General features: G+C 36.7%; 4 protein-coding genes and 1 long non-coding RNA gene across 11 annotated transcripts; 1 reads left to right on the forward strand and 4 right to left on the reverse strand.

Moving 5' to 3' along the window:
• Positions 1–26: 26 nt before the first annotated feature.
• On the reverse strand, positions 27–15,193 carry LOC114528099 (probable ATP-dependent RNA helicase DDX60). Of its 4 annotated transcripts, none has more exons than XM_028549682.1 (13): positions 15,164–15,193; positions 13,900–14,074; positions 12,599–12,773; positions 9,551–9,636; positions 6,666–9,093; positions 4,728–6,480; positions 4,216–4,360; positions 3,266–3,705; positions 2,295–2,893; positions 1,773–1,823; positions 1,388–1,544; positions 1,135–1,284; positions 27–492 (listed from the first exon to the last, which is right to left on the reverse strand). In XM_028549682.1, exons 4-9 carry the CDS (start codon positions 9,603–9,605, stop codon positions 2,606–2,608), a joined length of 5,109 nt encoding a protein of 1,702 aa, XP_028405483.1. In that variant the 5' UTR covers positions 9,606–9,636; positions 12,599–12,773; positions 13,900–14,074; positions 15,164–15,193; the 3' UTR covers positions 27–492; positions 1,135–1,284; positions 1,388–1,544; positions 1,773–1,823; positions 2,295–2,605. The 4 variants fall into 4 exon arrangements, with proteins under 4 accessions (XP_028405483.1, XP_028405486.1, XP_028405482.1 ...); XM_028549685.1 differs by having other exon boundaries at positions 2,484–2,893; positions 9,551–9,648; XM_028549681.1 differs by having other exon boundaries at positions 9,551–9,648.
• Positions 136–2,383, reverse strand: LOC114528092 (ribonuclease P protein subunit p38-like). Its single transcript, XM_028549672.1, has 5 exons — positions 2,295–2,383; positions 1,773–1,823; positions 1,388–1,544; positions 1,135–1,284; positions 136–492 (listed from the first exon to the last, which is right to left on the reverse strand). The coding sequence occupies exons 1-5, from the start codon at positions 2,381–2,383 to the stop codon at positions 136–138; spliced, it is 804 nt and encodes a 267-aa protein (XP_028405473.1).
• A 1,080-nt stretch (positions 15,194–16,273) lies between the features above and the next one.
• LOC114528104 lies at positions 16,274–19,007 on the forward strand. 2 transcript variants are annotated; one of them, XR_003687468.1, is made up of 3 exons: positions 16,274–16,354; positions 16,458–16,553; positions 18,767–19,007. It is a non-coding gene; the product is annotated as an uncharacterized LOC114528104 (long non-coding RNA). The 2 variants fall into 2 exon arrangements; XR_003687469.1 differs by lacking the exon at positions 18,767–19,007 and adding an exon at positions 17,098–17,178.
• On the reverse strand, positions 16,335–18,120 carry LOC114528103 (ribonuclease P protein subunit p38-like). Of its 2 annotated transcripts, none has more exons than XM_028549691.1 (5): positions 17,950–18,120; positions 17,430–17,480; positions 17,066–17,222; positions 16,813–16,962; positions 16,335–16,532 (listed from the first exon to the last, which is right to left on the reverse strand). In XM_028549691.1, the coding sequence occupies exons 1-5, from the start codon at positions 18,036–18,038 to the stop codon at positions 16,338–16,340; spliced, it is 642 nt and encodes a 213-aa protein (XP_028405492.1). In that variant the 5' UTR covers positions 18,039–18,120; the 3' UTR covers positions 16,335–16,337. The 2 variants fall into 2 exon arrangements, with proteins under 2 accessions (XP_028405492.1, XP_028405491.1); XM_028549690.1 differs by having other exon boundaries at positions 16,335–16,535.
• LOC114528097 (probable ATP-dependent RNA helicase DDX60) lies at positions 18,232–27,264 on the reverse strand. 2 transcript variants are annotated; one of them, XM_028549680.1, is made up of 7 exons: positions 27,177–27,264; positions 25,643–25,719; positions 22,773–25,212; positions 20,812–22,567; positions 20,297–20,441; positions 19,003–19,442; positions 18,232–18,630 (listed from the first exon to the last, which is right to left on the reverse strand). In XM_028549680.1, the coding sequence occupies exons 2-7, from the start codon at positions 25,686–25,688 to the stop codon at positions 18,343–18,345; spliced, it is 5,115 nt and encodes a 1,704-aa protein (XP_028405481.1). In that variant the 5' UTR covers positions 25,689–25,719; positions 27,177–27,264; the 3' UTR covers positions 18,232–18,342. The 2 variants fall into 2 exon arrangements, with proteins under 2 accessions (XP_028405481.1, XP_028405480.1); XM_028549679.1 differs by having other exon boundaries at positions 22,773–25,230.
• Between the last annotated feature and the right edge of the window lie 41 nt (positions 27,265–27,305).

Consider the following 27,305-nt stretch of genomic DNA (forward strand, 5'->3'; position numbering starts at 1 on the left):
TTTTTCAGAATTGAGCCTTTGAGGTACAGCGAGCTAAAAAAAGGCTTTTATAAGAACCAAGTTATTCCCCCCCTCTCAAAATCTATTTAATTACTGCTTTATTTTCGTACGAAAGTTGATGACCACGATCTAACTCTAAGGCTTACGAGGTTTTTTCAGAAATTTCCTTTTCTTTTTAATTTTTGGCGTTTCTCTTGGGTGTAATGTCTTGATTTTAGTTTTAACGTAGGTAGCATCAAGTTTCCTTTTCTTTCCTCGCAAAACAGAAGTGTTCTTTTGGCTTTGCTCTTTATTTAGCTCGGTTTGGGAAGGTAAGTTTGAAACATTCCGATTAACACCACCTTGCATTTTGTTTTCACGAATACCTCGTGAAATGTCAGAAATTTCATGCCCGTTGTTGTTCCATACTTCTAGATATTGTTCTGGTAATGGAGGTATTTTGCACACAATGTATTCCATAAGATCTTTCAAAATGTTTGCAGTGATATTCTTCTGAAAACAGAAATTCAGGTAAAGAAGTTTTCTAATATTCATTTAGCAGCTATGGTGTTAATAGTGTTGCATAGGGGGTGGTGACCAGTGGCGTAGCCAGGGTAGAAAATTTGGGGGGGCGACTAGTGAGTGGGGAAGCCACAAACTATCAGGGGGGCTCCCCCGGGAAAATTTGGGATTTCTAATGCTTGGAAACGCCATTTCCCGCATTCTGATACAAGCTTTTAAAAGTAATCGTAAGGTCATAAATCACAAAATTCTGTCATTATTACATTAGATCAACAAACAATACGCATGAAAATCTCTTTAGATTTACTGATTACTGGTTGCTTACCTAACTTGATCCCCCCTCCTCATATTCCGCTGGATTCAAATATTTCATGAGAACGGTTTTAAAAACCATTGGGGGGGCGACCGCCCCCCTTTGCCCCCCATTGGCTACGCCCCTGGTGGTGACCAGTGCATGTTCTCAAAAAAGCTTGGCGTTTTAAATTACTTGAAAAACTACAAAAAAAATGCTTTGTGCTATGGCCCCCTAAGTCTGGAAAGATTCCTTAGTTAATTTAAGGCAATAATACCAAAGAGCTATCTCATATTGGTGTTTCAGTTGAGTAAATAACTATGCATAATTCAAATCACTACCTTAAAACCGCAAGCAGCTACAGTTTTTAATCCAAGAAGAGGAGCCATTACTTCACTAAGACCAAACACTGCACAACAAGGTGTTGATCTTGTAGCACTTAGTAACATCAAATGATTGCTTAGAATGGCAGGTTTTGTTGATCCACACACCTAAAAAACATTCACTCACATTTGAATTTTACTGTTTCAAAATCTTTTTAGTGAAGATATTATTAAAGATCACATATTGCAGTTTCTAGTAAATAGTACTCACCAAAACTAACATAAGATTATCCTTCTCCAAAGATTTTGTGACAGAATTGACACCAAAAACTAAGGAATTCTTTACCAATTCCCAAGATACAAACTGACTTTCGCCTTGTGACACATCTTTTGGCTTCTCTCTTTTGATTCCACCCGGGGGAAATACACTACCATATTCACAAAAACATTAACTTTAAAACATTAGTCATACTAATTTAAATCATGTAATTGACAATTAGGTAGATCAACACACTTGTTGCATGGGACAAGATGAAATGGAAATAAATGTTATATGATATATTTATATTTTTGTATAATTTTATACAAATTTTAAAGTAATAAATGGTAAATGTTTCTATTTTAAATAATGTGCATTGATGTTTTGAAGTCCGTACCTTATTATTCCATCAAGTATGTTTTTGTTATCACCTTTATCAAGTTTGGGCCTAAAGTTTTTGTATCAAGAGATGGAACCTAGTTAGCTTTTAGTTACTTTTGACATAAAGGATCCTTAGATCAACTATATCGTTAATAACAGGTGTATAAAGATTTTAATTATGCCAGTCTGATAGCACCTTTCCAGGTTAAACTAGTCAAACAATGTAATGACCACTGATTAATACAATTTACTTATCACATTTATTTAGTTGGTTCATGCAGTGGATTTAAATCTGGGACCATACATTTCAATGTCTATTTGTAAAAACTTGTTTTTATGGGCATTCATGTGCGGACAGGTTTTTGAGATGCAGAAACACAGCTATAGTTTTCAACTGATTATATTTAACAGCTACTTTATAAAATGTAAATCTAAAGTTATTTTAATATAGTGTTTAATCCACTTTAACATATTGTCACCCCCTAAGAAACTAACTTGTCTATTAATTATTTAAAGTAATGGCAATCAGAAATTTTACCGAGTCAATGAATATGGAGATGATAAGAAATTCTTTACTCCAGGCTTTTTCTTTGTTTTTGCCTGTTTTGTTATATGTTGAGTATCCATTCTCCAGTTCAATGTTCGGGTATATTTTACAATATGCAAACTAATTAAGTAAACCATAAATATGAAATTATAAACCAAATGTATGTATATAGTTTTATACGTGCGATTTCCTCTTCAACATTAACTAACGATACCAAATATTATCTCAACGTATCAACAACATCTCTGTATATCGACAACATTTCAAGGATATTGTTATGATCTTTCTGAAGCCATCATATTTCAACGTTTGAAAGCCTCGTTAAATGTTGATTCATATTCTTCGGCGAGCTGTGTAAATGCTCGGATGACGTCATCATCCCCTTTATCTGGAGCCAACTCAGCTAGCGAGACAGAAATGGACTTCAGAACCAACATAAAGTCTTTAACTAGATTATAAGCATCGCCATGCATTAAACCATTCTCGTTTACTAACGCTTTTTGGTTGCCATGGTTAAAGAAATCGTATGCGTAAGCGTTAAGGTCTACATTATCTTCCAAAGTGGGAATAACTTTAACATCCGTGTAGACCTAAATAAAATTACCACAAAAATTAATGAAAAGTTTAGCTCATCCTAACTAAGATATAGAAAATAAGATAAAAAAGATATATCATAACATTACTACGGCATTACTCATCAGTATATATTTTAATTATTCTTAACAGGGGAAAGCGGAGGAGAATGAAAGTTCCTATTGACATTTATGGAGAACAACCTCGTACCCAGGGTTTTAGAAAGCTAAAGCTTTCGAATCTTTGAAGAGTACTCGCAAAACACCCAACTTGAATGAGTATAAAGGAAATAACATCGTCACATGTCATGTCACGTGTATAATACCAGATTTCCTCAAGCGGACAAGGATTAAAAAATAAGCGGTGACTGTGTCTGTGATCATACATACCTGATATCGAATATTAGATAGAAGATCCTGGGAACTATACAGCTTGGTGTCTGAGTTGCCAGATAATGCTGCGAACGCAGAACATGCTTTATACGGAATAGCAATAGACTTTAGTTTATCTTCTAATGTTACTGCTGGTGACGGAACAACGTAACTCTCAGATGAAATCAGCTTTGTGCGGGATAATGGTAATGTGACATCTTCTCCTAAAGTGTCGTAGACATGACCAGCCACTGTACGCAGGTACAGATCAAACACATCGCGAACTTTTTTGTTGTATTTCTGAAGACCAATTTTGAACTTTGCTGGTAAGTCTTCCAGTAGAACTTTAGATGTGCTGCGGTTACGACGTAATACTATTTTGTGCAGTTTACGTCGAGCAAACAGATGACTTAACAAAACTACCAGGGATTTCAAGAAATCTTTGGAGAATGTGCCATCTAAGAATGGAAATTTATTTTTAAATGTGGAATGTGAATGTATAAAATATTTGAAGCAACCATAAAACTGTCCGCCGAACAAGTTGTTGAGGCTCAAAGTATTGAAAGTTTGTCTTTATTGACCACCACGGCCGTTCTCGGCGAGTCCATTTACTGTTCAGCGCAAAATCATCTCTGGAATTTGCATTGCGTTTCACGTGTCAAGACGTCAGGTCAAAATTCTAAGTTTACAAATTTGTGCCTACTCTATCACAAACAGTTTAGCGAATGCTAAAGCAAATGTTCAGTTTAAAGTTTATGCTTTAGAAAATATTTTGGGATGATGTTAACCCATTCTGACAATTCTAATTAATTGGGGGTAACATATTTCATATATTTGTCTTATGCCCGACTGATTTTTTTTGTTAGTTATTGTTTCTACGGTTGTACGCCAACATGAATATATGAATATACACCCCCTGATCCAATTAAGCTTCTAGCGACGGCCCTGCTTAGGTAAAGCTTACTTACCACGTGATCTAGCACTGCGACATATATCATGAAAAAGTCCATCACGTAAGAATGTGACCAAGATGAAATTAGAAGGTTCGTGATAATGAAGGTGGGTGGCCAAACCAGCTAAACCTTGAGGATGACCCTTCTCATTAAGCAGTCCCTACAATTGGACACAAACAAAGTTACGGATCAAAAAAATGCGTCGACGGAACAATGTTCTGCAAATGATAGATAAATTTTCATGTTTCCCCATACGCTGTGCAGAAATGCTTCATCCGGCATATTGCTAATAATAATAATAATAATAATAATAATAATAATAATAATAATAATAATAATAATGATAATAAACATTGATTTTAATGCGCTAATACTGAGTAATAGTGAAATATTCTAGATTTGCCTTGTTTGACATCGATCACGATATTGATCACAATGGTTATAACAACATAAAAACAAGGGATATAGGGAAAACGCATTTGTAATATAGTGTAATGATTAGTTACTTTGCTGTCTCAGTTGCATACCTGGCGTACCAACAATTCTACACTGAAGAGAAAGTGATGTTTCAACTGAAGATCAAGTTCAGGTTGATTCTTACAAATCAGCGGATTCTGAAGAAGTGCTAAAACTTGACTCATAGCAATTTCACGTTCTTTCACATTATTCACGAGAAGAAGCAAGCGCAACACCAATGACACATTCAGAGGAAAATTTCCAATGATACGAGGCAGGCTGACTGTCATAAGACGCTGGATCTTTGCTTGAGGTATGCCGAAGAAAAGGACATGTCCAATCCGATCATAACCACGCCGTCCTGCTCTACCAGAGATCTGATGATACTGAAGAGTATTAAGAAACACGGAGTCGTCCGCAAACACGGCCGTCTTACATGGCATATGAATTCCTAGTGCCAATGTCCCAGTAGCGAACACAACTCTTAAAAATTTCTTTCGAAACAACATTTCGACAACACCACGCTGTTTGCCTGGCATTCCGGCGTGATGGTAACTAATTCCACGTCTTAGTCCTTCCTTAAAGACTTCATCAACGCTAATGCCCTTCGATTTTTCCAACCTCTCAACGATGACCTGAGCATCTTGATCATCTAGAACACCTATCCCAGCGTAACTACAACTTTCTGATGGAGCATTATCAAATAGGAAACATGCCGTTTCAGCGGTTGTCTTTTTTTGACGATGGAACGAATCATGCCCAGATGATTCAGTCTTTCGCATCACCTCGACCTCCTCTTCTCTATCACGTTGTCGTTTTTCCAATTTTGCTTTTATTCGCTCTTGTTTTTCTTTATCTTTAGCTTTACCTTTACGAAGCTCTTCCTCCTTTGCCTGTAGGCGATGTATTAATCTCTCAGCAAACCGTTCGCACAAATTCCGATCAAAACTAAAAACTATAACAGGTAGTTGGTCTTTTTCCTTCAATTCTTCGACAAGTGGGAAAATCTGGGAAGCGAGAGCATCTCTTTTTGATATTTTTGAATCCGACCAATCTATCGCACGACTTGGAGATAGACTATCAATAACCTTTTCCACTCGCTTATCATTATTGTTGACGTAGCTCATAAACTCATCTTTCAAAGCATTTTCATACGATCTAACGCTTTGTTTTGTGATGAATGTTTCATCCTGAAAGTGGGACTCTGGAGTCAGTCTCAATAAAGAATCCTCTTCATTGAAAACCTTCTGGAATGCATCGTAGAAAGCCAAAGTTTCTCTTGGCGAAAGACTCACATGTGCGGGGAATGTACCTGAATGCTTCAGCTGACGAGAGGTTATTACTGAACACGGATGAATATGCTCAATCATCGGCTTGGACTGGCCTGGTAGATAATTGAACTTCTCGAGATCATTATATCTTTCGTTGTACGTTATGAGGTCGACTTTATAGGATTTTGGTGCATTTGGACGAATTGTGTTGTTTCTAGTGTCACGATAATGTTTATCATTTTCAGCATTTTGCAACCAGCTATGAAGATCGTCCGGATTCCTGATAGTCGCAGATAAGGCCAGGAATGGACAGCGAATCATGAGCAAGAGATGTTCCCATACCTCAGCCCCAATCTCTGAACCAATACAATGAACTTCATCAAATACAACATATCTGATCTTCTCAACCCAATCTTGTCTGGCAGGGGAGAGAAGTAAAATCTCAAGGCATTGGGGAACTGTGACGAGAATTTGACATGTAAGGGCGTTTTGACGAAAATCACGAGTGAACACACCATAAACACTTTTTCCTGGAGGCATTTTCTTTTTGTATCTGTGAAAAAGTAGTTTAATAATGAAATGATAAGATAATAAAAGATAGTTTAAAATGTTTAAAATGAAAAACGAGGTAATAAATAAACCAAGCAGATTTAAAGCAGTAACTATTTCATTTCTAGCAAGAAACAACTACGGATTTAAAAAAAAATCACCACAGTCAACGATATTTCGCTACAGTACCTTACACAACAGGTTGCTGCAACTTGATTGACCAAAGCTTTAGTCGGCGAGACGTAAACAACGACACCGTCATTATCCTCTTTCAACACTTGTTCAATGCAATAAAACGATGCAAATGTTTTCCCAGAAGATGTTGGTGCGACAATCAACGCTGACTGCTTGTTATCAACTGCATCCAACATCTTTCTTTGCCATGTTTCGGGAATAAAATGATCAATTCTATTGTCCCGATCAGTCCGTGATTCTCTCTTTAACTGATCGCCAAGGTTGTGCAGTTGGAATCTGGAGCTTGATGTTCTCAAACTGTATTCATCGTTAGCTTCGAATTCCTTTGTTGTCAAATTCATCTTCACCACAATATTATTGAAACCAATCGCGTCAAGGTACTCACCAAGAGTATCTTTATTTTTATTCGAGAGATCTTCTTTATAGTTTTCAACTAAATCTTGTACCGTAAGAAAGAGACTCTCGGCCCTACTTCCATCTCGATCGTCTTCCTCATTTGTATGACAATAATCCTTCCACATCTCCCACAAGATTCGTGCTCTCGTTAGCTGTACATCAATTTTTATCTTTCGCTTGTTTACTCCTTTAAGAAAGCGATCGAGTTCCTGAAGTGCTTTGTCAAGTTTTCCTTCGTCTTTGTACTGTTGAACTTTTTCTTTCTCGCTCGTCCACGAATTCTCTTCTTTTCTCAGTTCCTTTTCCTCTATCGTCTGGGAATTATCTTGTTGAATAGCTAGGGCTTTCTGTGAAATCTTGCTCGTTTTCTTGTGACTCTTGATTGTTGTATCCTTAACGACAATTGGCTTGTAGGTTACTTCACCATGCAATGACTGTCCATATCTCTGCATAAATCTTGCATATTTATCTTGATTACTGTTGTTACTCTCTGCTGTTCTTTTATACTCATCAGTGAGTGGCCTTTCGGAATGCCAATGATATTTCTCGTCAAAATTATTTCCGCTCACAACTAAAGCTGCGACATCTGGATCCTTTATATCGAGCTTCCTTACTGATGTATTCTCAAGAATCTTCCCTGCGTATTCATTCAACAACAAGCACTCCATTTTGATCAAACCATCTTTACTCTCCTTCACGTATTTCATCTCTAGCACACCATGTTTGAAATCTACATTCTTTACCTGCGTAGAATCAGCCAAGTGTTTCTCAAGACAATGGATGATAGGAAACGCTTCAAGTTTTTCCTCATCGTCTAGCAAAGATGATGCAACCTTGACGAGAGATTCGTACTTTCGTTTTGAAATATCGGACAATTCAAGATCACTTCCATTCGCCTTGCTTGTTACCAACAGCAATAAAACTTGATAAAACAACCGTCCATCCCAAGCATCGCATACTCCTTTCATCGACCGAGGAGAGTCTTCATCTTTTGATTCTTGGATAAATACATCAAGAACTTCTGCCATGATAAACTGCAATTTTCCAAGGCTTTCTTTCAACCGACTCTCCACCGTTGTATTCTTAAACACACGTTTAAAGTCATCCAGAGAAAATGATCTGTACTTCAATGAAACTTGTGTGAGTATTACACCATGAATAAACAGAACACGGATGATATCATGGTGAAAATCTTGATTTCCGGGACCTTCACTAAATAATTTTAGATATACACCAGCTGTTACTGAGTGAAGGAGAAGACGACAATCATTAGCGCCAACCTCATCTTGACATTCTGTATTAAACATGGAGGAGACGGATTTCAAACTCACCACAGCACGATGAATGTCCTGTGTTAAACTGCTAGAGGATACAAACGCTCTGGTTACTCGGGACCCGTCTGGCGTAGGTAGTTTCCATTCTCTAAATCTTTGGGAATGCATGATATGGAAACCGTTAAGAGTGGATGTACCAAACTCTATGCCATAAGTAAACGCACAATTCATTTCTAAGCTGAGAACTTTCAAAAAATGAAGAACGAAGATTCTAAGAGCATTCTCAGGAATCAATCTTTGTCTTTCGGGTTCATGTAAGATTTCACCATCAGAAAGAAGCATAAATGATGGGGAATATTTCTTTATGTAACTAAAAAAATTAGGATCCCAAGGACTCTCAAAATCAAACAGAACCTTAAAGCTGACATTTGCAAGAAGATGTTGCAAGATAATTTTACGTGCAAGGTAAACACATGGCTGCGATTTCCACACGTTTTCAAAATTCTTGAAGAAGATGATTTGAAAAATGCCATCTTTACGGACAAAGAAATGCAGGTATCGTTCAAAAAGGTATACCAGATGCAATATTTGACCGCTATAAGTCCAATCTAAATCCTTTTCTAAAGCAAGTTCCATTAACAACGAGTCTCCATCAATAAGAAACATTTCCGCATCAGCAAATTCATTCATAAGATTTAACATTTTTGGTTGCAATTCTTTGATAAATATTTCCAGATCGCGGATTCTTTCATCTGAATATGAAAAATATAACGATGATAATTATATTATTGGGATTTTTTAAAAAAGTTTGTTTTCCCTGATTGAAAAGAACTGATGAGAATGTGTAATGAATATAAATATAATTTATGAATGTTAGCCGTGCGGGTCCGTTCCTTGCCAGTAAATTAACTGCGGCCAGTTGTACAACAAAGGCTGCATATCGTATCCACATTCCACCGGATAGTGTTTTTTCAACCGTTCTAAAAATGCTCGAAAAGCGATAAAATTTCATCTTTGGAACCAACAATTATTAAAGAGGATCCTCGATTTAGGAATACTAAGATTTTATCAAAATTATATAGCAAACAACGGGCTATTTAAGCGACTGAAAAATCACTATCCGGTGGATAGCGTTATCCGGCTTTCATACAACCACCCCTAGTAGTATAAACGGAACTTGTTGTATATATGGATGGATTGACCGCATACCATAATCATCATAATCCTCTTCGGATGAACTGCTGGGTATGCTGCTCATTGACATTGTGATTTGTGAGTTCTTCTTGAAATTTCAGCTAGAAAAATGACTGAAAGGTCATTATAACATTGTGACTTTGTGCACTATTAAATAGCCCCGTTTACACTACACTTAAGCCCTGTTTACACTATAGTCAATTTATCGGCACGGCACGGCTAAAATTGGTACCCTCACCCAATTTTATTAGTGTTCAGACTACCAAAACAAAGGCAGAGCACAGATGAAATGAGTACGGGTACCTATTTTAGCCGTGCCATTAAATCGATTGCACAGGCATGAGTCAAGATTTAAGGCAACGTAGCTAGAGCGTCCACGCCAAATTGTTTAATTGTTCAAAAATGTAAATAAACCGCATGATACATTCGCCTTTGGAATTCGCAGTTATATAGTTATATTAAATCTTCGATCCTGTGCAAACAACGCGACGTGTCAACGCGCCCATCATCATCTTGTTAAACGGCGAAATAGCAGCGATATTATTAAAATAGGACCGGAATCTATACATGTATTAAATATATTCTTACCCCAATTCAATCTAAACTTTACTTAATCGAACAGCATGAAAAGAACGGTTTATTTCATTTGTTCCTCTTGGAGAAATTGCCGCGAAATCGAATCGCGCATTGGAAAATTAGCGAAAGCTGTGCACCACAACTCTTGGGAGATAAGACTGGGACGTAGATAAATACGGTTACATACACACGTCAAATACAAGTATATTTCTATGAGGTGTGATATCCGCCAATATTACCTCATTCACTTTTGAAATTAAGCGTTCAATAATTAAATGCAGACATTCAATTACACGATTTTAGATGCGTTTTTGCAATGAAAGCTGTTTCCTGTTCGGAATTTCATTCAGAACAATTTCATTCTAAGCAATTTCATTCGTGAGAATTTCATTATGACCAATTTCATTCGGAGAAATTTCATTATGAACAATTTCATTATGAACAATTTCATTATGAACAATTTCATTATGAACAATTTCATTATGACCAATTTCATTATGAACAATTTCATTATGAGCAATTTCAGTCTTGAGAATTTCATTATGACCAATTTCATTATGAACAATTTCATTATGACCAATTTCATTATGAACAATTTCATTATGACCAATTTCATTCGGAACAATTTCATTATGACCAATTTCATTATGAACAATTTCATTATGAACAATTTCATTATGACCAATTTCATTCGGAGAAATTTCATTATGAACAATTTCATTATGACCAATTTCATTATGAACAATTTCATTATGACCAATTTCATTCGGAACAATTTCATTATGAACAATTCCATTATGAACAATTTCATTATGAGCAATTTCAGTCTTGAGAATTTCATTATGACCAATTTCATTATGAACAATTTCATTATGACCAATTTCATTATGAACAATTTCATTATGACCAATTTCATTCGGAACAATTTCATTATGACCAATTTCATTATGAACAATTTCATTATGAACAATTTCATTATGACCAATTTCATTCGGAGAAATTTCATTATGAACAATTTCATTATGACCAATTTCATTATGAACAATTTCATTATGACCAATTTCATTCGGAACAATTTCATTATGAACAATTCCATTATGAACAATTTCATTCGGAACAATTTCATTTGGAGCAATTTCATTTGATTTGGAATGCCAAAGAGAAACTCATAAACACAAAAAAAGATGACGGATGCTATTCAACGTGAAACATGGCGGAGGCTTATGCAATCCAAGGAAATCGCCAGCAAATAAGAGCAGAACTCTCAAATATTCTCAACACAACAATAAAAGGCATTAATAAGACAATAGTAATAAGACATTATTAAATGTAATCTTCGACCACGACGATAAGGGAAAATTTCGGGCCGTAAGAAGCGCCGATAAACTCATAAAAGCACATTGTTTGCCTCTCGAGTAAATACTAAAAAGTTCATCACCTTGATGGAAATGGGCAGAAAGGAAAAAAACCATACTTACTTGGCAGTTTGATAAAACTTCAAAAACCCGCTCGATTGGCTCGAAGATTGTTGGGCTCCTCCTACTGCGCAATTCTGTAAAAACGACCCTTTTTGTGTGGCTTCGTTTAGGCTCTTCTAACGTCCGGGATCGTCGGGTCGTTTGGGGGGACAGCTCTTTACAAATACTCACAGAACACACACATATATTTATAACTCTTTATTCGTGCTTCGGTGCTTGAGATGTGCTCTCCTCGTGCTCCTGTATCAACTAACTGTTTTGTGCTTAATCATACTGTGCTATATCGCTACATGATATCCCTTTTCAATAACCCATTGTGCATTGTTCATTGTGCATATTACGTGTATCATGTTTCCTATATTACAATTCCTTGTTAAGTTTTCCTTGACGGCCCTACTACACACGAGCATTTTTCTTTGTTGAAAAGCTGGCATGACTAGCTTTTGCACAAGGCCTTGTCAAGGAAAACTTGTCAATTTTTTGCGTACACATGCACGAGCAAATGAAGGCTTGGAAAAGAAAATTTGTCAAGGAAAACTTGCCAGTCCGTATGGGGCTAAGGGCTTAAAACCCCAGTTCCCAGTACCACTACACCAGTACCCACTCAATACGCCACATTATTTTACTGAGTGCCATACAAATTTCAATATCAAATAAATCTGTTCCGAATAATGAAATTGGTCATAATGAAATTGTTCCGAATGAAATTAGTCATAATGAAATTCTCAAGACTGATGAAATTGCTCAGAATGAAATTGTTCTGAATGAAATGCTTTCATTGCAAAAACGCATCTTTAAATCGTGTGATTGAATGTCTGTATTTAATAATTTGAACCCTTAATTTCAAAAGTGAATGAGGTAATATTGGCGGATATCACACCTCATATATTTCGCGCCATTACACACTTGCGACGACAAAAAATAAAAAAACAAAAACAAAAACAAAACACGCCGGAGTAAAAATGTAAAAGAAAAGGTCCACTAGGCAAACAAATATAGATTCTCATACCTTATATAGATCCTCGTATCAATTTGTAGTTTGAAAAAATAAGATTTTTGATATCTTTAGTCGAGACTCCAGATAAGCCGGTATCGTGCGAAGAAGGGCGTCTCATAAAATAGCTCAGTGGGCGTCTCCGTGTCCGTCGGTCACATGATCAAGAAAATTTTCCTGGAAACCAGTGCTGGAAATGCAAAAGTTGTTGATTTTATCGTACACCATTTCCTACACCAAGTATTCCGTAACTGAGAGAACAAAGACACAGGCAAAGAAGGGGGATATCGTATTGTATCAATTAAAAAGGTTTGAAAGGGAGTTTATTTTGTTGAAGAAAGGTTCAAACATGAATGTGAATGAAATGGATGCAAAAATTTTAAATCCTTTGAAAGTGTTGGCCAAAGATAACAAACTATGTTGTGAGGGGTCAGAAGGAACGGAAGAAATTGCCATATAAACACTCCATCCCGCTTGGCCGGGATGATTCGCGATTAACATACATTATGAGCATGTGTATATATTGGCATACTCGTTTTCTACAATAAAACATGCCGTCGAAGGAACCTGCACTACAAAATGAACTCCATATAAACACGCCATCCCGCCTAGGCGAGTTTCCCCGCTAAGCGGGATGAAAAAATTCCCGTCCCGGGTAGACGGCGAACATATAAACAGGCCCTTAGGTTAATTAATGCGTTCACTTATTCCATATGCTTCCTATACCCATGAGATATTTAGGCAACTTCTGTCACTTACAGCCGCTATGCGGCTAATTTGAATTTCAAAGGTGTCGGGGTTTTTTCACTCACCCTATAGTTATATTAAATCTTTAATCCTGTGCAAACTGTGACGTGTCAAGGCGCCCATACACGACCACATCTTGTTAAACGGCGAAATAGCAGCGATATTATTAAAATAGGACCAGAATCTATATGTATAAATAAATAATATTCTTACCTTAAGAATATATTTAATACTGCATGTAGATTCTGGTTCATTCTGGCTCATTCATTCAAAAGAACGGTTTATTTGTTTCTCTTGCCGTACACGTATCATGCGAGCAAAATCAAATCGCGCGTCGGAAAATTAGCCAAAGCTGTCCACCACAACTCTTGGTGTGACGTAGATAAATACAGTCACATACACTTTTCAAATACTAGTTTATTTTGCGCTTAAACACACTTGCAACGACGAAAAATAAAAAAAAACAATAACAAAACAAAACCTAGGCGAATTTTCAACTCCGTCGCTCACGCCGGAGTAAAAATGTAAAAGAAAAGGTCCACTAGGCAAACAAATATAGATTCTCATACCTTACATAGATCCTCGTATCAATTTGTAGTTTGAAAAAATAAGATTTTTGATATCTTTAGTCGAGACTCCAGATAAGCCGGTATCGTGCGAAGAAGGGCGTCTCATAAAATAGCTCAGTGGGCGTCTCCGTGTCCGTCGGTCACATGATCAAGAAAATTTTCCTGGAAACCAGTGCTGGAAATGCAAAGTTGTTGATTTTATCGTACACCATTTCCTACACCAAGTATTCCGTAACTGAGAGAACAAAGACACAGGCAAAGAAGGGGGATATCGTATTGTATCAATTAAAAAGGTTTGAAAGGGAGTTTATTTTGTTGAAGAAAGGTTCAAACATGAATGTGAATGAAATGGATGCAAAAATTTTAAATCCTTTGAAAGTGTTGGCCAAAGATAACAAACTATGTTGTGAGGGGTCAGAAGGAACGGAAGAAATTGCCATATAAACACTCCATCCGCTTGGCCGGGATGATTCGCGATTAACTACATTATGAGCATGTGTATATATTGGCATACTCGTTTTCTACAATAAAACATGCCGTCGAAGGAACCTGCACTACAAATGAACTCCATATACACGCCATCCCGCCTAGGCGAGTTTCCCCGCTAAGCGGGATGAAAAATTCCCGTCCCGGGTAGACGGCGAACATATAAACAGGCCTAGGTTAATTAATGCGTTCACTATTCCATATGCTTCCTATACCATGAGATATTTAGGCAACTTCTGTCATTACAGCCGCTATGCGGCTAATTTGAATTTCAAAGGTGTCGGGGTTTTTTCACTCACCCTATAGTTATATTAATCTTTTCCTGTGCAAACTGTGACGTGTCAAGGCGCCCATACACGACCACATTGTTAAACGGCGAATAGCAGCGATATTATTAAAATAGGACCAGATCTATATGTATAAATATATTCTTACCTTAAGAATATTTTAATACTGCATGTAGATTCTGGTTCATTCTGGCTCATTCATTCAAAAGAACGGTTTATTTGTTTCTCTTGCCGTACACGTATCATGCGAGCAAAATCAAATCGCGCGTCGGAAAATTAGCCAAAGCTGTCCACCACAACTCTTGGTGTGACGTAGATAAATACAGTCACATACACTTTTCAAATACTAGTTATTTGCGCTTAACACACTTGCAACGACGAAAAATAAAAAACAATAACAAAACAACCTAGGCGAATTTTAACTCCGTCGCTCACGCCGGAGTAAAAATGTAAAAGAAAAGGTCCACTAGGCAAACAAATATAGTTCTCACCTTACATAGATCCTCGTATCAATTTGTAGTTTGAAAAATAAGATTTTTGATATCTTTAGTCGAGACTCCAGATAAGCCGGTATCGTGCGAGAGGGCGTCTCATAAAATAGCTCAGTGGGCGTCTCCGTGTCCGTCGGTCACATGATCAAGAAAATTTTCCTGGAAACCAGTGCTGGAAATGCAAAGTTGTTGATTTTATCGTACACCATTTCCTACACCAAGTATTCCGTAACTGAGAGAACAAAGACACAGGCAAAGAAGGGGGATATCGTATTGTATCAATTAAAAAGGTTTGAAAGGAAAGGGAGTTTATTTTGTTGAAGAAAGGTTCAAACATGAATGTGAATGAAATGGATGCAAAAATTTTAAATCCTTTGAAAGTGTTGGCCAAAGATAACAAACTATGTTGTGAGGGGTCAGAAGGAACGGAAGAAATTGCCATATAAACACTCCATCCCGCTTGGCCGGGATGATTCGCGATTAACATACATTATGAGCATGTGTATATATTGGCATATTCGTTTTCTACAATAAAACATGCCGTCGAAGGAACCTGCACTACAAAATGAACTCCATATAAACACGCCATCCCGCCTAGGCGAGTTTCCCCGCTAAGCGGGATGAAAAAATTCCGGCCGTCCCGGGTAGACGGCGAACATATAAACAGGCCCTTAGGTTAATTAATGCGTTCACTTATTCCATATGCTTCCTATACCCATGACACAGAGAAAACCTGAAGTGATAACGCAACGAGCAACGCTAGCATGACAGTCCTACACACTATAGCAGCTTTTTATAGTCAAGAACTAGTAAAATATTTACAAAGTCTGCTTCGTTGATATCCTATGCATGCTATGAAATAATCGTATTTTTAAATGTTGTTTTTCAGAATTGAGCCTTTGAGGTACAGCGAGCTAAAAAAAGGCTTTTATAAGAACCAAGTTATTCCCCCCCTCTCAAAATCTATTTAATTACTGCTTTATTTTCGTACGAAAGTTGATGACCACGATCTAACTCTAAGGCTTACGAGGTTTTTTCAGAAATTTCCTTTTCTTTTTAATTTTTGGCGTTTCTCTTGGGTGTAATGTCTTGATTTTAGTTTTAACGTAGGTAGCATCAAGTTTCCTTTTCTTTCCTCGCAAAACAGAAGTGTTCTTTTGGCTTTGCTCTTTATTTAGCTCGGTTGGGAAGGTAAGTTTGAAACATTCCGATTAACACCACCTTGCATTTTGTTTTCACGAATATCTCGGGAAATGTCAGAAATTTCATGCCCGTTGTTGTTCCATACTTCTAGATATTGTTCTGGTAATGGAGGTATTTTGCACACAATGTATTCCATAAGATCTTTCAAAATGTTTGCAGTGATATTCTTCTGAAAACAGAAATTCAGGTAAAGAAGTTTTCTAATATTCATTTAGCAGCTATGGTGTTAATAGTGTTGCATAGGGGGTGGTGAGTGGTGACCAGTGCATGTTCTCAAAAAAGCTTGGCGTTTTAAATTACTTGAAAAACTACACAAAAAATGCTTTGTGCTATGGCCCCCTAAGTGTGGAAAGATTCCTTGGTTAATTAAAGGCAATAATACCAAACAGCTATCTCATATTGGTGTTTCAGTTGAGTAAATAACTATGCATAATTCAAATCACTACCTTAAAACCGCAAGCAGCTACAGTTTTTAATCCAAGAAGAGGAGCCATTACTTCACTAAGACCAAACACTGCACAACAAGGTGTTGATCTTGTAGCACTTAGTAACATCAAATGATTGCTTAGAATGGCAGGTTTTGTTGATCCACACACCTACAAAACATTCTCTCACATTTGAATTTTACTCTTTCAAAATCTTTTTAGTGAAGATGTTATTAAATATCACATATTGCAGTTTCTAGTAAAGAGTACCCACCAAAACTAACATAAGATTATCCTTCTCCAAAGATTTTGTGACAGAATTGACACCAAAAACTAAGGAATTCTTTGCCAATTCCCAAGACACAAATTGACTTTCGCCTTGTGACACATCTTTTGGCTTCTCTCTTTTGATTCCACCCGGGGGAAATACACTACCATATTCACAAAAACATTAACTTTAAAACATTAGTCATACTAATTCAAATCATGTAATTGACAATTAGGTAGATCAACACACTTAAAAATAAATGTTATATGATATCTTTTATATTTTTGTATAATTTTATACAAATTTTAAAGTAATAAATGGTAAATGTTTCTATTTTAAATAATGTGCATTGATGTTTTGAAGTCTGTACCTTATTATTCCATCAAGTATGTTTTTGTTATCACCTTTATCAAGTTTGGGCCTAAAATTTTTGTATCAGGAGATGGAAACTAGTTAGCTTTTAGTTACTTTTGACATAAAGGATCCTTAGATCAACTATATCATTAATAACAGGTGTATAAGATTTAATGCCAGTTTGATAGCACCTTTCCGGGTTAAACTAGTCAAACAATGTAATGACCACTGATTAATACAATTTACTTATCACATTTGATTAGTTGGTTCATGCAGTGGATTCAAATCTGGGACCATACATTTCAATGTCTATTTGTAAAAACTTGTTTTTATTGGCATTAATGTGCAGACAGGTTTTTGGGATGCAAAAACACAGTTTTAGTTTTCAACTGATTATATTTAAGAGCTACTTTATAAAATGTAGATCTAAAGTTATTTTAATATAGTGTTTTATCCACTTTAACGTCATATTGTCACCCTAAGAAACTAACTTGTCTATTAATTATTTTTAAAGTAATGGCAATCAGAAATTTTACCGAGTCAATGAATATGGAGATGATAAGAAATTCTTTACTCCAGGCTTTTTCTTTGTTTTTGCCTGTTTTGTTATATGTTGAGTATACATTCTCCAGTTCAATGTTCGGGTATATTTTACAGTATGCCAACTAAACTAAACCACAAATATGAAATTAACCAAATATATATATTTATATTAATATATTATATATTATATTATATATATATATATTATTTATATTTATATATATATATATTATATATATATATTTATATATATATATATATATATATATATAGTTTTCTACGCGCGATTTCTTTTTACTAAATATTATCTCAACGTATCTACTACATCTCTGTATATCGACCACATTTCAAGGATATTGTTATGATCTTTCTGAAGCCATCATATTTCAACGTTTGAAAGCCTCGTTAAATGTTGATTCATATTCTTCGGCGAGCTGTGTAAATGCTTGGATGACGTCATCATCCTCTTTATCCGGAGCCAACTCAGTTAGCGAGACAGAAATGGACTTCAGAACCAACATAAAGTCTTTAACTAGATTATAAGCATCGCCTTGCATTAAACCATTCTCGTTTACTAACGCTTTTTGGTTGCCATGGTTAAAGAAATCGTATGCGTAAGCGTTAAGGTCTACATTATCCTCCAAAGTGGGAATAACTTTAACATCCGTGTAGACCTAAATAAAATTACCACAAAAATGAATGAAAAGTTTAGCTCATCCTAACTGAGGTATAGGAAATAAGATAAAAAACATATATCATAACATTACTACTGCATTACTCATCAGTATATATTTTGATTATTCTCAAAAGGGGAAAGCGGAGGAGTATGAAAGTTCCTATTGACATTTATGGAGAACAACCTCGTACCCTGCAGGGTTTTAGAAAGCTAAAGCTTTCGAATCTTTGAAGAGTACTCGCAAAACACCCAACTTGAACGAGTATAAAGGAAATGGCATCGTCACATGTCATGTCACGTGTATATTACCAGATTTCCTCAAGGACAAGGGGTCAAAATCACCGGTGACTGTGTCTGTGATCATACATACCTGATATCGAATATTAGATAGAAGATCCTGGGAACTATACAGCTTGGTGTCTGAGTTGCCAGATAATGCTGCGAACGCAGAACATGCTTTATACGGAATAGCAATAGACTTTAGTTTATCTTCTAATGTTACTGCTGGTGACGGAACAACGTAACTCTCAGATGAAATCAGCTTAGTGCGGGATAATGGTAATGTGACATCTTCTCCTAAAGTGTCGTAGACATGACCAGCCACTGTACGCAGGTACAGATCAAACACATCGCGAACTTTTTTGTTGTATTTCTGAAGACCAATTTTGAACTTTGCTGGTAAGTCTTCCAGGAGAACTTTAGATGTGCTGCGGTTACGACGTAATACTATTTTGTGTAGTTTACGTCGAGCAAATAGATGACTTAACAAAACTACCAGGGATTTCAAGAAATCTTTGGAGAATGTGCCATCTAAGAATGGAAATTTATTTTTAAATGTGGAATGTGAATGTATAAAATATTTGAAGCAACCATAAAACTGTCCGCCGAACAAGTTGTTGAGGCTCAAAGTATTGAAAGTTTGTCTTTATTGACCACCACGGCCGTTCTCGGCGAGTCCATTTACTGTTCAGCGCAAAATCATTTCTGGATTTTGCATTGCGTTTCACATGTCAAGACGTCAGGTCAAAATTCTAAGTTCACAAATTTGTGCCTACTCTATCACAAACAGTCAAACATTGTAGCGAAAGCTAAAGCAAATGTTCAGTTTAAAGTTTATACTTTAGAAAATATTTTGGGGTATGACAATTCTAACCCATTCTGACAATTCTAATTAATTGGGGGTAATATATTCATATATTTGTCTTATGCCCGACTGATTTCTTTTGCTAGCTATTGTTTCTATACGGTCGTACGAACATGAATTTAACAAATAGATTACAATGAACCGTTGTCTGTTCAGTTATAGATACACGGTATGACGTCATATGTGATAAGAACAAAAAAAGTGGCCACGAGCCGCCGGGGCGAGTGGTCACTCTTTTGTTCTTATCACATAGGACGTCATACCGTGTATCTATAACTGAACAGACAACGGTTCATTGTAATCTATTTGTTTTATATAATAAAACTGAAAAAAATCCAAAATTAAACCGGTAAAAAGAAAATTGCTGTGACGTCATTCCGTGCGTCTGTCCTCTTATAGATCATGGCTCTCGACCAATGAAATTGCTTGAATTCTTTACGTTATTATATAAATATGAATATACACCTCCTGGTCCAATTAAGCTTCTAGCGACGGCCCTGCTTTGGTAAAGCTTACTTACCACGTGATCTAGCACTGCGACATATATCATGAAAAAGTCCATCACGTAAGAATGTGACCAAGATGAAATTAGAAGGTTCGTGATAATGAAGGTGGGTGGCCAAACCAGCTAAACCTTGAGGATGACCCTTCTCATCAAGCAGTCCCTACAATTGGACATAAACAAAGTTACGAATCAAAAAAATGCGTCGACGGAACAATGTTCTGCAAATGATAGATAAATTTTCATGTTTCCCCGTACGCTGTGCAGAAATGCTTCATCCGGCATATTGCTAATAATAATAATAATAATAATAATAATAATAATAATAATAATAATAATAATAATAATAATAATAAACATTGATTTTAATGCGCTAATACTGAGTAATAGTGAAATATTCCAGATTTGCCTTGTTTGACATCGATCACAATATTGATCACAATGGTTATAACAACATAAAAACAAAGGATATGGGGAAAACGCATTTGTAATATAGTGTAATGATTAGTTACTTTGCTGTCTCAGTTGCATACCTGGCGTACCAACAATTCTACACTGAAGAGAAAGTGATGTTTCAACTGAAGATCAAGTTCAGGTTGATTCTTACAAATCAGCGGATTCTGAAGAAGTGCTAAAACTTGACTCATAGCAATTTCACGTTCTTTCACATTATTCACGAGAAGAAGCAAGCGCAACACCAATGACACATTCAGAGGAAAATTTCCAATGATACGAGGCAGGCTGACTGTCATAAGACGCTGGATCTTTGCTTGAGGTATGCCGAAGAAAAGGACATGTCCAATCCGATCATAACCACGCCGTCCTGCTCTACCAGAGATCTGATGATACTGAAGAGTATTAAGAAACACGGAGTCGTCCGCAAACACGGCCGTCTTACATGGCATATGAATTCCTAGTGCCAATGTTCCAGTAGCGAACACAACTCTTAAAAATTTCTTTCGAAACAACATTTCGACAACACCACGCTGTTTGCCTGGCATCCCGGCGTGATGGTAACTAATTCCACGTCTTAGTCCTTCCTTAAATACTTCATCAACACTAATAATGCCCTTCGGTTTTTCCAACCTCTCAACGATGACCTGAGCATCTTGATCATCTAGAACACCTATCCCAGCATAACTACAACTTTTTGGTGGAGCATTATCAAATAAGAAACATGCCGTCTCAGCGGTTGTCTTTTTTTGACGATGAAACGAATCATGCCCAGATGATTCAGTCTTTCGCATCACCTCGACCTCCTCTTCTCTATCACGCTGTCGTTTTTCCAATTTTGCTTTTTTTTGCTCTTGTTTTTCTTTATCTTTAGCTTTACCTTTACGAAGCTCTTCCTCCTTCGCCTGTAGGCGATGTATTAATCTCTCAGCAAACCGTTCGCACAAATTCCGATCAAAACTAAAAACTATAACAGGTAGTTGGTCTTTTTCCTTCAATTCTTCGACAAGTGGGAAAATCTGGGAAGCGAGAGCATCTCTTTTTAATATTTTTGAACCCGACCAATCTATCGTACGACTTGGAGACAGACTATCAATAACCTTTTCCACTCGCTTATCATTATTGTTGACGTAGCTCATAAACTCATCTTTCAAAGCATTTTCATACGATCTAACGCTTTGTTTTGTGATGAATGTTTCATCCTGAAAGTGGGACTCTGGAGTCAATCTCAATAAAGAATCCTCTTCATTGAAAACCCTCTGGAAAGCATCGTAGAAAGCCAAAGTTTCTCTTGGCGAAAGACTCACGTGTGCGGGGAATGTACCTGAATGCTTCAGCTGACGAGAGGTTATTACTGAACACGGATGAATATGCTCAATCATCGGCTTGGACCGGCCTGGTAGGTAATTGAACTTCTCGAGATCATTATATCTTTCGTTGTACGTTATGAGGTCGACTTTATAGGATTTTGGTGCATTTGGACGAATTGTGTTGTTTCTAGTGTCACGATAATGTTTATCATTTTCAGCATTTTGCAACCAGCTGTGAAGATCGTCCGGATTCCTGATAGTCGCAGATAAGGCCAGGAATGGACAGCGAATCATGAGCAAGAGATGTTCCCATACCTCAGCCCCAATCTCTGAACCAATACAATGAACTTCATCAAATACAACATATCTGATCTTCTCAACCCAATCTTGTCTGGCGGGGGAAAGAAGTAAGATCTCAAGGCATTGGGGAACTGTGACGAGAATTTGACATGTAAGGGCGTTTTGACGAAAATCACGAGTGAACACACCATAAACACTTTTTCCTGGAGGCATTTTCTTTTTGTATCTGCAAAAAAGTAGATTAATAATGAAATGATAAGATAATAAAAGATAGTTTAAAATGTTTAAAATGAAAAACGAGGTAATAAAGCAGATTTAAAGCAGTAACTATTTCATTTCTAGGTATTGAAAACGTAAAGAAAATCGACAGCAAGAAACAACTACGGATTTAAAAAAAAATCACCACAGTGAACGATATTTCGCTACAGTACCTTACACAACAGGTTGCTGAAACTTGATTGACCAAAGCTTTAGTAGGCGAGACGTAAACAACGACACCGTCATTATCCTCTTTCAACACTTGTTCAATGCAATAAAACGATGCAAACGTTTTCCCAGAAGATGTTGGTGCGACAATCAACGCTGACTGCTTGTTATCAACTGCATCCAACATTTTTCTTTGCCACGTTTCGGGAATAAAATGATCAATTCTATTGTCCCGATCAGTCCGTGATTCTCTCTTTAACTGATCGCCAAGGTTGTGCAGTTGGAATCTGGAGCTTGATGTTCTCAAACTGTATTCATCGTTAGCTTCGAATTTCTTTGTTGTCAAATTCGTCTTCACCACAATATTTTTGAAACCAATCGCGTCAAGGTACTCACCAAGAGTATCTTTATTTTTTTTCGAGAGATCTTCTTTATAGTTTTCAACTAAATCTTGTACCGTGAGAAAGAGACTCTCGGCCCTACTTCCATCTCGATCATCTTCCTTATTTGTATGACAATAATCCTTCCACATCTTCCACAAGATTCGTGCTCTCGTTAGCTGTACGTCAATTTTTATCTTACGCTTGTTTACTCCTTTAAGAAAGCGATCGAGTTTCTCAAGTGCTATGTCAAGTTCTCCTTCATTTTCGTACTGTTGAACTTTTTTTCTCTCGCTCGTCCACGAATTCTCTTCTTTTCTTAGTTCCTTTTCCTCTATCGTCTGGGAATTATCTTGTTGAATAGCTAGGGCTTTCTGTGAAATCTTGCTCGTTTTCTTGTGACTCTTGATTGTTGTATCCTTAACGACAATTGGCTTGTAGGTTACTTCACCATGCAATGACTGTCCATATCTCTGCATAAATCTGGCATGTTTATCTTGATTAATGTTGTTACTCTCTTCTGTTCTTTTATACTCATCAGTGAGTGGCCTTCCGGAATGCCAATGATATTTCTCGTCAAAATTATTTCCGCTCACAACTAAAGCTGCGACATCTGGATCCTTTATATCGAGCTTCCTTACTGATGTATTCTCAAGAATCTTCCCTGCGTATTCATTCAACAACAAGCACTCCATTTTGATCAAACCATCTTTACTCTCCTTCACGTTTCTCCATTTCTTTGTAATCTCTAGCACACCATGTTTGAAATCTACATTCTTTACTTGTGTAGAATCAGCCAAGTGTTTCTCAAGACAATGGATGATAGGAAACGCTTCAAGTTTTTCCTCATCGTCTAGCAAAGATGATGCAACCTTGACGAGAGATTCGTACTTTCGGTTTGAAATATCGGACAATTGAAGATCACTTCCATTCGCCTTGCTTGTTACCAACAACAATAAAACTTGATAAAACAACCGTCCATCCCAAGCATCGCATACTCCTTTCATCGACCGAGGAGAGTCTTCATCTTTTAATGCTTGGATAAATACGTCAAGAACTTCTGCCATGATAAACTGCAATTTTTCAAGACTTTCTTTCAACCGACTCTCCACCGTTGTATTCTTAAACACACGTTTAAAGTCATCCAGAGAAAATGATCTGTACTTCAATGAAACTTGTGTGAGTATTACACCATGAATAAACAGAACACGGATGATATCATGGTGAAAATCTTGATTTCCGGGACCTTTACTAAATAATTTTAGATATACAGCAGCTGTTACTGAGTGAAGGAGAAGACGACAATCAATAGCGCCAACCTCATCTTGACATTCTGTATTAAACATGGAGGAGACGGATTTCAACTTTACCACAGCACGATTAATGTCCTGTGTTAAACTGCTAGAGGATACAAACGCTCTGGTTACCCCGGACCCGTCTGGCGTTGGTAGTTTCCATTTTCTAAATCTTTGGGAATGCATGATATGGAAACCGTTAAGAGTGGATGTACCAAACTCTATGCCATAAGTAAACGCGCAATTCATTTCTAAGCTGAGAACTTTCAAAAAATGAAGAACGAAGATTCTAAGAGCATTCTCAGGAATCAATCTTTGTCTTTCGGGTTCATGTAAGATTTCACCATCAGAAAGAAGCATGAATGATGGGGAATATTTCTTTATGTAACTAAAAAAATTAGGATCCCAAGGACTCTCAAAATCAAACAGAACCTTAAAGCTGACATTTGCAAGAAGATGTTGCAAGATAATTTTACGTGCAAGGTAAACACATGGCTGCGATTTCCACACGCTTTCAAGATTCTTGAAGAAGATGATTTGAAAAATGCCATCTTTTCGGACAAAGAAATGTAGGTATCGTTCAAAGAGGTATACCAGATGCAATATCTGACCGCTATAAGTCCAATCTAAATCCTTTTCTAAAGCAAGTTCCATTAACAACGAGTCTCCATCAATAAGAAACATTTCCGCATCAGCAAATTCATTCATAAGATTTAACATTTTTGGTTGCAATTCTTTGATAAATATTTCCAGATCGCGGATTCTTTCATCTGTTTCATGACTTTCATCTGAATATGAAAAATATGACGATCATAATTATATTATGGTGATTTTTTAAAAAAGTTTGTTTTCCCTGATTGAAAAGGACTGATGAGAATGTGTATTGACTATAAATATAATTTATGAATTTTAGCCGTGCGGGTCCGTTCCTTCCTATCCACAGTCCACCGTATAGTGTTTTTTTCAACCGTTCTAAAAATGCTCGAAAAGCGATAAAATTTCATCTTTGGAACCAACAATTATTAAAGAGCATCCTCGATTTAGGAATACTAAGATTTTATCAAAGTTATAGCAAACAACGGGCTATTTAAGCGACTGAAAAATCACTATCCGGTGGATAGCGCTATCCGGCTTTCATACCGGCAACCGCCTTAATAGTATAAACAAAACTTGTATATATGGATGGATTAAACTGCATACCATAATCATCATAATCCTCTTCGGATGAACTGCTGCTCATTGACATTGTGATTTGTGAGTTCGTCTTGAAATTTCAGCTAGAAAAGTGACTGAAAGGTCATTATAACACAAAAGACGTTATGTATAACTTTGTGCACTATTAAATAGCCCCGTTTACACGTTTTTCGGCACGGCACGGCTAAAATGGGTACCCAGTCTATTAGTGCTCAGTCTACTAAAACAAAGGCCGGGCACGGATGAACCGATGAACTGGTCGCGGGTACTCATTTTAGCTGTGCCGTCTCAATAAATCGAGTGCAGTGTAAACGGGGCTAGTCCACTGCACAGGCATGAGTCAAGATTTAAGGCAACGTAGCTAGAGCGTCCACGCCAAACTGTTTAATATCTTTTTGTTTATAAAGAGACTGATAAACGCATTGTTGCGTGGCATCTAACGCAACATCGTGAGGAACTGGTCATACCAGCAGCTGGTCATACAAACTATTCATACTAGCTGGTCATACTACCAGATCATACTACCAGATCATACTACCAGATCATACTACCAGATCATACTACCAGCTGGTTTATAGTACTTTTAAAGCAACAGAGCAAGAGAGAGCAAGAGAGCGATTGATCTGGCCTTATGCTTCTTAAGGATCGAAGAGGGAAAAATGATAAAGGTACCTAAACTAGCTATGGTACAATGGAAAAAATAAAACCTAAATTTTTTAAATCCTGATGAGGGTCAAAAAAGTCCTGTTTGGGGAAGGGCCAGTAACTGCAAGCTGTAGATTTTTTATGAATTATTAATCAATTTAGACTACATGACAATTTGGTCCTGGTATGCAATTTTAAGTCATTATCATTGTTCATTACTTTAGAAATTCATTGTTTTTACAATCATTGAACACCAAAATCTTAGAATAGTGGGGCTAAATTGTCAGGCTGGCTATGCTACATTCATTAAGGAAGGAATAGAATCAGGCAGAAAGCAAAATAATATTTTTCACATTTATTGTATGGCATTCCATATTTATATATACTTAAATTACATTTTGTCCCCACCAGTGCCAAGCTTATAGTTCTGTGGCTGATCCAAGCTAAGTAAGAATAAATTACTACACCTCTAACTTGCAATCATATTGGTAGATTTTTATGTAAAAATAATTTTTCAGAAATAAACAACCAAGCAAATGAAGCAATGTAATTTATTCTTACTAACTCTGAATCCAATACTTGCTTAGTTCATAACTGCCTCACAGAGCTCCCATCCTGAACCTCTAATTTATTAGTTATTACAGTTTATAGCTTTAATTGCCCTGTGCTTCAAGGTGGGCAGTGCCTACACAATGTATTTCTTTTACAATGGGCCTTTCATTTTACATTTTAAGCGCACAATGCGTGCCACGAGTTGATTATCAAAGACTCTTTGTGTTGCGATATCGCATGTGCTCAGCTGATAAAAAAACCCTTGTTGAACCCCATCACAACTTAAATTTTAAAAAATGTAAAAGGAAAGGTCCACTAGGCAAGCAAATATAGATTCTCATACCTTTGACCATCAGTATAAGTTTGAAAAATCTCTTTAGTCGAGACTCCAGAGCCGGTATGGTGTGAAGAAGGGCGTCTCCTCTCGTCTGTCGGTCACATGATCAAGATTTTTCCTGGAAATGCAAAAGTT

The sequence above is a fragment of the Dendronephthya gigantea genome, unplaced genomic scaffold, assembly GCF_004324835.1.
Source record: "Dendronephthya gigantea isolate DGI-Jeju-01 unplaced genomic scaffold, DenGig_1.0 000048F, whole genome shotgun sequence".
In the NCBI taxonomy this organism is placed as follows: domain Eukaryota; kingdom Metazoa; phylum Cnidaria; class Anthozoa; order Malacalcyonacea; family Nephtheidae; genus Dendronephthya; species Dendronephthya gigantea.

Excerpts from the sequence above, each read along its gene's own strand:
- LOC114528092 (XM_028549672.1), bottom strand. The coding sequence starts at position 2,383 with ATGGATACTCAACATATAACAAAACAGGCAAAAACAAAGAAAAAGCCT. Across the intron at positions 1,545-1,772 it reads ATACTTGATGGAATAATAAG|TGTATTTCCCCCGGGTGGAA; the intron begins GTACGGACTTCA and ends TGAATATGGTAG. Across the intron at positions 493-1,134 it reads TAGCTGCTTGCGGTTTTAAG|AAGAATATCACTGCAAACAT; the intron begins GTAGTGATTTGA and ends TTCTGTTTTCAG.
- LOC114528099 (XM_028549682.1), bottom strand. The coding sequence starts at position 9,605 with ATGTCAATGAGCAGCATACCCAGCAGTTCATCCGAAGAGGATTATGAT. Across the intron at positions 4,361-4,727 it reads TAGAATTGTTGGTACGCCAG|GGACTGCTTAATGAGAAGGG; the intron begins GTATGCAACTGA and ends GTCCAATTGTAG. Across the intron at positions 3,706-4,215 it reads TCGCAGTGCTAGATCACGTG|ATGGCACATTCTCCAAAGAT; the intron begins GTAAGTAAGCTT and ends TTCCATTCTTAG.
- LOC114528103 (XM_028549690.1), bottom strand. The coding sequence starts at position 18,038 with ATGTATACTCAACATATAACAAAACAGGCAAAAACAAAGAAAAAGCCT. Across the intron at positions 17,481-17,949 it reads TCTCCATATTCATTGACTCG|GCCCAAACTTGATAAAGGTG; the intron begins GTAAAATTTCTG and ends CAAAAATTTTAG. Across the intron at positions 17,223-17,429 it reads ATACTTGATGGAATAATAAG|TGTATTTCCCCCGGGTGGAA; the intron begins GTACAGACTTCA and ends TGAATATGGTAG.
- LOC114528097 (XM_028549679.1), bottom strand. The coding sequence starts at position 25,688 with ATGTCAATGAGCAGCAGTTCATCCGAAGAGGATTATGATGATTATG. Across the intron at positions 22,568-22,772 it reads TCAGCAACCTGTTGTGTAAG|ATACAAAAAGAAAATGCCTC; the intron begins GTACTGTAGCGA and ends ACTTTTTTGCAG. Across the intron at positions 20,442-20,811 it reads TAGAATTGTTGGTACGCCAG|GGACTGCTTGATGAGAAGGG; the intron begins GTATGCAACTGA and ends GTCCAATTGTAG.